This window comes from Crocodylus siamensis, chromosome 6 (assembly GCF_052110815.1).
Source record: "Crocodylus siamensis isolate JL-2025a chromosome 6, ASM5211081v1, whole genome shotgun sequence".
Classification (NCBI taxonomy): Eukaryota; Metazoa; Chordata; order Crocodylia; family Crocodylidae; genus Crocodylus; species Crocodylus siamensis.
Genome location: NC_143400.1, coordinates 21,236,780 through 21,246,483, shown reverse-complemented (window position 1 = coordinate 21,246,483; position 9,704 = coordinate 21,236,780). Strand labels below are relative to the sequence as shown.

At 55.9% G+C, this 9,704-nt stretch overlaps 1 protein-coding gene across 2 annotated transcripts; it reads right to left on the bottom strand.

Moving 5' to 3' along the window:
* Nucleotides 1–313: 313 nt before the first annotated feature.
* Nucleotides 314–9,374, bottom strand: LOC149861557 (sulfotransferase 2B1-like). Of its 2 annotated transcripts, none has more exons than XM_090052548.1 (7): nucleotides 9,312–9,374; nucleotides 8,393–8,534; nucleotides 8,059–8,267; nucleotides 7,329–7,455; nucleotides 7,076–7,170; nucleotides 5,678–5,858; nucleotides 314–1,284 (listed from the first exon to the last, which is right to left on the bottom strand). In XM_090052548.1, the coding sequence occupies exons 2-7, from the start codon at nucleotides 8,526–8,528 to the stop codon at nucleotides 1,175–1,177; spliced, it is 858 nt and encodes a 285-aa protein (XP_089908674.1). In that variant the 5' UTR covers nucleotides 8,529–8,534; nucleotides 9,312–9,374; the 3' UTR covers nucleotides 314–1,174. The 2 variants fall into 2 exon arrangements, with proteins under 2 accessions (XP_089908674.1, XP_089908675.1); XM_090052549.1 differs by lacking the exon at nucleotides 9,312–9,374 and adding an exon at nucleotides 9,161–9,281.
* Between the last annotated feature and the right edge of the window lie 330 nt (nucleotides 9,375–9,704).

The following is a 9,704-nucleotide window of genomic DNA, read 5'->3' as shown; positions in this document are numbered from 1 at the left end:
TTGGATGGGGCTGATCCTGCCTCAGGCAGGGGTCGGACTAGTGACCTCCACAGGGGCCCTGTGGCTCCAAGATGTTTACGAACCTCATGTCAACAGAGTCAAAGGGCTTCCTCACTACTTCCCACCTAGTTTGAACGTCCTCTTAAAAGACAGCTGAAGCCGTCCCTCCCCATGGCACCGTATGCCTGGCTTCCTCGCAGCGCCATGCCGTCACTTCCACGCTCGTTCTGGCTGACGCTTGTCAAGAACAAATAAAATTCAGGGAGCGTGTCCACGCCATAAGACAGGGAGGCGGCAAAGCTGAGTGGTGCACAAGCCAGCTTCGGCATGACGCTATTAATACCCCGGTCGGAAACAGCTGTGCAACTTGTGCAAGGAACAGGAGAGGGTGCCTGGGAGCAGGCCTGGGTTGTGACACTCCTCCCCCCTCAGAGGGGAGGCCCGGAAAAGCAGCCTGGGTAAGGGGAGAGTGGTAGGGTCTGGCGGGGAGAGACAGGTGCAGCTGGCACGTCCCGGCCTCCCCCTGCTGGTAGCGGTGTCTTGCAGGTGGGGGAGGGGGGGCACTCCGTTTTCTGCTTCAGCCCGCACTCCTGGTGCCTGTGTGTGTGCGCATGCATATATGTGTGCATGGGTAGGTGTGTGTGTGCATGCACACGTGTACATGCAAGTGCGTGTGTGTGTGTGGATACGTACAGGCGTGTGCATGGATATGTATGTGTATGTCTGCATGGGTGCACACACATATGTATGTGCATGTGTTTGTGTGCACGCATGTGTGCAAGCATGCATATGTGTATGTACGTGTGTGCATGCATGTGTACATGTGGGCTTGTATGTGCATGCACGTGTTCACTTGTGGATATGTGTGTGCGTGCATGTGTGCAAATGTGTGTTTTTGTTTATGTGCATGTGTACACAAATGAATGTGTAGGTGTGGGTGTGCGTGTGCATGGGTGTTTGTGCATTGCACGTGTTTGAGCATGTGTATGTGTATGTCCGTGTTTGTGCATGCATGCATAAGTGTGTGTGCTTGTACATGCATGTGTGTGTGTGTGTGTGTGCTTGTTTGTGTCGGTAATCCCCACCCCCCATTCCAGCTCCCCTCTGCTGTTCCCTGCTCCACCCCGCGCTATGCGGGGGCTCAGACCTGGGCTGGGGTCACACAGAGGAGATGTCAGTCCCAGGGGAAGGTGATGCCCAGCCCCTGCATCCATTCCTGGTACACGGTGTCGATGCGGCGGCTCTGCTCTTCCGACAGCAGGTTCTTCCAGTCCCCGGAGACCCCTGCAGAGCCAGGAGTGAGGTGAGAGACTAGTCCCTGGGGCACCCCCCAGGGACCCACTGTGACAGCTCTGTGTGGGTGACCAGTGCTGAACTGGCCCCTGGCTACCCTGGCTTTGAAGAGCCCCGGGGGGCCGTCAGTGCCTCTCTTTGGGGGGGGAGGGGGGAGACCCTCTAAATCAGCGGTTGTCTGCCTGCTACTCAAAAGCCATGGCCTGGTCCTGGCTCCCCCACAGCTGCGGCCAGTCTCCAACCACCCCTTTTGGGGAAGGTCCTTAACCATGTGCTTGCCTGGCAGCTCTCCGCCAGCTTTCTGGACATTGTGAGTCTGGCTTTCACCCCAAGGCATCGAATGGTTGACAAGGGCTGGAAGGGACCTCGGGAGGTCATATCTAGTCCAACGCCCCCGCTCCAAGCAGGACCAGCCCCAACTAGACCATCCCAGCAGAGGCTTTATCTAGCTGAGTCTTAAACGCCTCCCAGGATGGAGACTCCACCACCTCCGGGCAGCCTGTTCCAGCACCTCCTACTGAGAGAGACTTCCCTAGTATCCAACCTCAGCTTCCCTTGCTGCAACTCAAAAACCATTGCTCCTTGTCCTGTCACCTGCCTCCACTGAGAACAGCCCAGCTCCAGCCTCTTTGCAGCCCCCATTCAGCTGGTTGAAGGCTGCTGTTCAATCCCCACTCAGTCTCCTCTTCTCCAGACTAAATGAGCCCAGTTCTTTCAGCCTCTCCTCACAAGTCTTGCTCCTCAGCCCCTGAACCATTTTTGTTGCCAGTTCTCCCACTTGTCTGCATCCTTTCTGTAGTGGGGGGCCCAAAACTGAACATAGGACACCAGATGTGCCATCACCAGTGCTGAATAGAGGGGAATAATCACTTCCCTGGACCTACTGGCAACACACGCACCAACGCAGCCCAGGATGCTGTTTGCCTTCTTGGCAACACGGGCACACTGCTGGCTCGTATTCAGCTTGTCCACTGTCACCCCCAGGTGCATAGTGCTCTGACTTGCCTCTTCATCACCTTTGCCCGCAGCTTCTTTCTCCTGGCAAGAGACTTTCTGCTGTGTCCTGAGCCTCCCTGTCATGCTAGAAGCAGACCGAAGGGTCTCCTGCTGCAGGGCCACCATCAAGCCGATGACACCCAGCTTGTCACCCAGCCCAGGCCCTGCAGCCTTCCTCCCTTTCCCAGTGCTTGACTGTGGGGAACCAGTCGAAGCTGAATCCAGATAGACAGAGGTGGGCAGAGCATCCCGCCCTGATCCTGGGCATCTATTGTGGGGCTTAGATGTCTCTATACTAATGCTAGGAGCATGGGGAACAAGCAGAAGGAACTTGCACTCCTGTTTGCAAACAAAGAATTCGACCTGGTTGGGCTAACAGAAACCTGGTAGGACCCTACCCACGACTGGGCAGTGGGCATTGAGGGCTACAGGCTGTGCAGACATGACAGAGTAGGGGAAAACGGGGGTGTTGCTCTCTATGTTAAGGAGCAATATACATCTTCTGTAGTTAAGTTGGGCCTAAAAGAAGGGCAAATTGAGGTAGTATGGGTCAGATTACAGGGGGGGTCGGGGAGAAAGGGACGAGTTAGACCTAGACTTTTTGGGACAGCTCTCAGAGGCGGTGCGCTTCAAGGACCTGGTTGTCCTGGGTGACCTCAACTTCCCAGACATTTGCTGGGAGGAACAGGCAGCCAGGTCTGCTTGCAGGGAAGCAGTGAGGAGAGCCAACGCAGAAATGGAAATGCAGCTTAGGCTGGCAGAAAGTTAAAAAATCATTCCTTAAATACATAAGAAGCAAAAAGAAAGTGCAGGGTAACAGAGGGCCCCTTCAAGATGGACTAGGGCAACTGATAACAGATAGGATGGCCAAAGCGGAGCTCCTAAATGATTTCTTTGCATCTGTGTTCCTGGACACGGATACAAGCATGCATCCCAATGGGACTTCAGGTAAGTGCAAGACAGACACCAACCCACCAGTTGTTAGTGCTGATCTAGTAAAGGGGCACCTGGAGGGGTTGGATGTATTTAAGTCAACAGGCCCTGATGATCTTCACCCCAGGGTACTTAGGGAACTAGCTGGAGTCATAGCAGAACCACTGGCGTGGCTGTTTGAGGACTCGTGGTGCTCAGGACAGGTCCTGGAGGACTATAAAAGGGCCAGTGTGGTCCCTCTTTTCAAGACGGGGATGAAGGAGGAACCAGGTAACTATAAGCCGGTTAGTCTCACCTCTATCCTTGGCAAGACCTTTGAGAAAATTGTTAAGGGTCACATTGGTGGGGGACCAGTGGATAAAACAATGCTAAGGGGCAACCAGCATGGGTTCAAAGCAGGCAGATCCTGCCTGACTAACCTGGTTTCTTTTTACAATCGGGTCATAAAATGCTTGGATGAAGGAACAGGGGTAGATGTTACTTACTTAGATTTTAAAAAGACCTTTGACACAGTGCCACACCCAAACCTTATGAATAAACTAAAGAGCTGCAACATACATCATTACACAGTCTGGTAGGTGGAAATAGGCTTACTGGACGCACCCAGCGAGTGGTGGTGGATGGGTTGGCTTCTACGTGGAGAAGTGTAAGCAGCAGAGTTCCCCAAGGCACTGTCCTGGGGCCCGTGCTATTCAACATCTTCATTAGTGACTTGGGCGAGGGAGTAGAAAGCACCCTGTCCAAGTTTGCTGAGGACACCAAAATTATGGGAGGAGATACACAAGCTGGACAGCAGGGAGCGAATCCAGGCAGGTTTGGACAGGTTGGGGAGGTGGGCAGACCAGAATAGGATGCAGTTTAACAAGGACGTGTCGTATGCTGCACTTGGGAAGGAGGAATCAACACTCCTACAGCCTGGGAGGCACTGCTCTAAGTAGCACAACTGCAAAAAGGGATCTCGGAGTCGTAGTCGACTCCAAAATGAACGTGAGTCACCGGTGTGACGAGGCAGTAAGTCAAACTACACCCGCATCCTTTCTTGCATAAATAGGTGTACTACAAACAGGTCTAGGGAAGTGATGCGTCCCCTTTATGCGGCATCGGTCAGGCCACAGCTGGAGTACTGCATCCAGTTTTGGGCGCCGCACTTCAGGAGGGATGTGGATAACCTGGAGAGGGTTCAGAGGAGAGCCACTCATCTGGTTAATGGCCTACAGAAAAAACCCTATGAGGACTGATTGAGGGACCTGAATCTCTTCAGCTTCCACAAGAGAAGGCTGAGAGGTGATCTTGTGGCCGTCTACAAGCTCATCAGGGAGGATACCAGGCAATAGGGGATATGATGTTTACCCAGGCACCCATCAGGGTAAGTAGAAGCCAGGGCCACAAACTAAAGGAGAGCAACTTTAGCTTGGACATCAGGAAAAAATGATTTACAGTGAGGGTTGCCAAAATATGGAATACAGGCAGTCCTTGCACTTACGGCGGGTTAGGTTACTGGAAAAAGTGCTCTAAGTCGAAACGATGTAAGCCGAATCTCATTTTCCCATAGAAACAATGTTATAATAGAGGGTTACGTTCCTGATCAAGGGCTTGATGCCCAACTTTTTATAGCGATGACCATAAACACCATATTTAAATCAGCTATTTAATCAACTATAAATGATACACACTGTACAGTACAAAGCTTTCTAAAGTGTACTGTATATAAATGGATTAAATTGGGCAATACAGTAACTAATCACATAAAATTTTATTTAATCAAAAGGTGAAGGAACACCTTTGGCGGGGTCATGGAATTCAGAAGGGCTTCTTTGGGAAGATTTTGGGGAGACTTAGGGCCACTTGATGGCTTTTTGAGAAACGGATCCAGGGATGTTTGCTTTGCTGCCCTCTTGTTCTAATTGTAAGTTTCCCTGTAGCGCCGTAAGTGTGAGCATCCAGCGCCATAAGTAATAACATGGGTGTGAATGGCAGAGCACCGCAAGTGTGAATCACCGTAAGTCAAAACGCCCTAAGTCGAGGACTGCCTGTCCGCTTCCAAGGGAGGTGGTGCTGTCCCCTTCCCTGGAGGTACTTAAGAGAAGATTGGACAAGCACCTGGCTGGGGTCATCCGAACCCAGCGCTCTTTCATGCCCAGGGCAGCAGGTCAGACTTGATGATCTAATAGATCCCTTCTGACCCTATAATCTGAAATCTTCTGGCACCACCATCAAGTCAGGGGCCTCACTGAGAGTGGGTTTATTGCTCTTTGTGTCACTGGCATCTTTTATCTTCTTCCATATCCTTGATCTCACTCTTGCTGTGAGCTGCCCTGAGCTTGATGCAGTCTCAAGGGCCCCTGCAGTCTTGGGGTGCCCCTCACTCCTGCTCTGCAGCCCCCGGCATCCCAGACCCAGGTCCCCCCACAGCTCTGGCAGGTCCATCCCTCCCGTGCACTAGCCCGGAGCTCACCTTTCCGCAAGAGCTGCCCCTTCAAGTGGTCCATGAACTTCCCCGGTACCTCCGAGAAGTTGCACATCTTGTTTTCCCGCATGGCCTGGAAGGAGGAGTTTTCCGCTACCGAGGAGATCTGCTGCTCACTCAGCTCCTTCCCCAGGAAACGGGAGATCCTCTGTATGCTACCCCGGATGTCCTGGGGGGAAACACTGGATCAGAGGGTGCCTGAGACATGAGCATGCTAGGGGGGCTCATGTGGGGCCAGGAAGTGATAAAAACATGGAGAAGCTGAGCTGTCAGAGACATGCAGGGTCACATCCAGTCTGACCCCAGCCTGAGGCAGGATCAGCCCTGTCCAAACCAGCCCAGACAAGCCATCATCTAAGCCCTTAGTAAAATGATCATCACCCTGACAAAGCCCCAGGCATCACCATTGCCCCTGCCCCTGGGAAAGCAGGGGGGCCGTGGCCACCAATGTCTTGCTGCTGCCCTGGGGCAGGGGTGGTTCATGAACTCTCCAGAGACCCCAGGCCAAAGCCGTGCCCCCCAGTCTGGACCAGTCTGAGCAGGGGGGAAATCCATTCCTGCACACAGTACAGCGCTGGGCTGAGCCTGAGCGCAGGGGCAGGACCCTCTAGCCAGGGGTGGGTCCCAGCAGGACCATTGGCACAGCCAAGTCCCCATCCCCAACCTGGGCTGCAGCCAGCACCCAGTGCCCTAGGGGAGGCTTAACCATCCCCCGCCCCCGACAGTTGAAGCAGAAAGAGGGGGAGGAGGGTCAGGTGAATTATGGTTTTTCACACACGGAAAAGAAGGTCTCTTTCTTTTACAGCCACAACTGTTTCAGGGGGCCCAGTTGCCTTATTTTCCCCAAGTTCTCACTGACTCAGCACTAGCTCAGACCTTTTTCTGTCTGTTTTGTCCTTTCACTCCAAAGTCAAGTTGGATATGAAAACCCTTGTGCAGAAGCCAGTCTGCATGGGTTTGTCCCTGGGAGGGAGGGTCTGTGCTGCCCAGACGACTCTTCGGGTGGCAAAGCCACAGAACTTTGCCTTTTCCAGCATTTCTTGCCCCGTTGGCTCTCACGAAGCTCCTTGTCTTGGTCACTGCTGAGGTCTCAGCTTCACCCTGGCCCAGCACTGCTCAGGGAGCTGAGGACGTCTCACCCAGAGACGCACGGGGGGGGATGGGAGGGAGCAGGGCTGAACCCACGTATCAGGCCTGCGGAGGGGTGGGGTGCCTGGGGGAGATGGACCCAGGGGCTATGAGGAGGGCTCCATGGGTACATGTCTCACCCAGCACTTTACACCTTCCCTGCCAGGGCTGGGCAGGGCTGGACTGGCCTCCTGTATGATACCAGGAGTAGCCTTGGGGACTCCTGATGGACATCGGGGCCCAGGCTGGCTGTCATACCTGCTTCAGCTCTTCATAGGTGATGTAGAAGAAGTTGTCCTGGCCCCGCAGGCCCAGCCAGCCAGCCACGTGTTCGAACCAGGAGCCGTAGGGCACTGCAGGGAGAGGAAGTGGCTGCAGTCACCTGGAGCTGCCCTGCCCAGCCCCAGCCTCCCTAGAGAGCAGCCAGGACACCTGGGTTTTCCCTCGGTTGCAGGAAAGGACAGTCCTGCATGTCTCTGGCTGTGCAGAGCAACCCCATGGCACTGCTCACTGTTGCCACTCAGGAAATCCTGCAGGAAGGCATCCAGGGGCCCGTGGTCCTTAAATGCATGGAAGACGTGGGTGAAGTGGTAGAACGAAACCAGCACATCCTTGGGGCTGCGCAGGGTGTAGATGACCTGGGGAAGAGGACCTGGGGTTGTTGCCTGCAGGGAAGACCTTCCTACGGTCCCTTCTAGGGCTGCCCCGCCACGTGCCCCATGGTCCCTGGGTGCCTGGCAATGTGGTCCTGATAACCTCTCTTCTACCCGAGTTATGGATTTCACTGTGTGGGAAGGGGCTGAAGCTCCTGCTCTAAAAGCCACGCCACCCCTCCTGGCCTGGGTGGGCAGAGTCATCCCTGAGTGACTGACACCTTCAAGTGTTTCATCCCATGGAAACGGCAGCTCCCAAATAGTGTGCGCCTTGGGAGTGAATTCCCACATGGCTGTAGGGCTCCTCTGTTAGGTCTGGGGAGACCGAGATTTCCTGGGGGCAAAATCCAGCTTGTTCCCTGCAGGTGAAGCTGCAGCGTGGGGGAAGGATTGGGGCTTGGGCAGTGCCAGGCTCAAGGGAGCCCCTCCAGAATCCTCTTGGGCCTGATCCTGTTGGATATCGTCCCTCGTGACCCAGTTACACAACGTTGGATGTGCGGAGTCAGGGGAGTGTAGACACCGCTGTACCTATCCTCAGGAGACCCCCCTCTTCTCAGGAAGCGCCGACCTGCACCAGCTGCCCCTCACCTTGGCCCGTGAGCCCTGGAAGGACTTGGGGAAGAACTGGAGAGGCAGGTGGGAGCTGAGCAGCCGGGGCGGCGGGTACTTCAGGGCCACCTCCAGCCCGTTGTTGGTCTCGATCCAGGGGGCCCGGTCCCAGTTCAGCACACTGCGTGTCCAGCTGGGGTCCCCATCGCAGCGGATCAGGCTCAGGATCTCCAGCATCCAGTTGGTGCCTGGGGGGAAAACAGTTGGGAATCCCCCCTAGACTTCATCCCCTGCCCCCCGCTCCCACCCCAAGCTGGGCTGGAACCAGGCATCAGGCTTCTTTCTCCACCCCTGCCCCCAGCCCAATCCCTACCTGATTTGGGATAGGTGACATTGAAGACGTCGTCATCCCGCACCTGGAACTCATTTTGCACGTAGCTAATGGTCTCAGGGGAGTAGCCCAAGATGGGGAAGAGCATGCCCTTGTAGGTGATGTACTCAGTGGCCATTGTGCCCTGCAACACAAGCCAGGGTCCTGGGATTGGGTGGCTGGCAGTGGGGTGCTGGGCTGCAGCTCTGGGGGCCAGGAGGGTGCTGAGCGGCCAGTGCAGGACACGGTGCCCATGTTCTCCCAGGGCCAGTCTCCAGGTGCACGCAGACCTGAGCTCCAGGGACTGCACTGAACTGGGGCACCCTGCTCCTCCCCCTGGTGAAGGCACCTGTGGGGGCCCAGGGTCCAGCCAACACCGGTCACCCCAAGAGCATCCTCCTGCCAGACTCCTGGGAGGTCGTGTCTCAGCTCGGTCCTTCCTCCCCATGGGGCAAAGCTGGACATCCTGGGAGCAAGGGCGTGAGGCCTCCCTGTCTGAACCAGGCTAGGTCTGGGGATGTTTGCCTGCATGCAGGGATCCCCATATCGTGCTCTCTCAGCTATTATCAGCGGCTTTATCTTTAGCTGCTCTGAGCCTTTTTGGGGGAGGTGCCTGGATTTCCCCAGGCAGCTTGTTCCAGCTGCTAGACTTCGCCCGGGGTACGGCTGCGTTTGCAGCAGAAAGAAGCAGGCAGGAGGGGAGCAAAAGCAAACCCCAGGGAGGGGAAAGGGGCTACAGGGGCTGGGCTGGCCCTGGGCCACAAACCTCACCAGAACAGGGGGCCAATTCCCCACGACCTCGGCGCCCCTGGGCTCTGGCACTGGCAGGACCTGGTCCCCAGGGCTGCACAGGCCCAGGGGCCAGAGCTGGGCACCCCCACGGCTAAATGCCTCCCACTTGCACCCCCTGCCAACGACTCACCAGCTGCAAACTGCCCTGGCCCCAGCCCCTCTGTCTAGTCTGCACCTTGTACTCAGCACCTGGCACCTGGCCCTGCCACTCCCTTGGGGTGGCGCCAACATTAACCCCGTGGTGACCTTCCTCTATTGCCAGGATGCCCATCCCCCACTGCCCCTCCCTAAAAGGCAGCCTCCATGTCCCACCCCCCCTTCCCAGCATCCTGCAGCAGCTTCTGGCTGGGGTGGGGACTTCTCTCCCTGTCTCACTTTTCTCCCAGACGTCCTGCTCCCAGCCTCTGCCCCAAGCCCCCTGCACCCAAGAACACCCAGGGTCAAGGTCTGCTATGCCCAAGGGGCTCCTGGTGCCTGCGAGCACCAGCCAGTGCTGTGACCCCCGCAGCCACCCTGCTCCTGG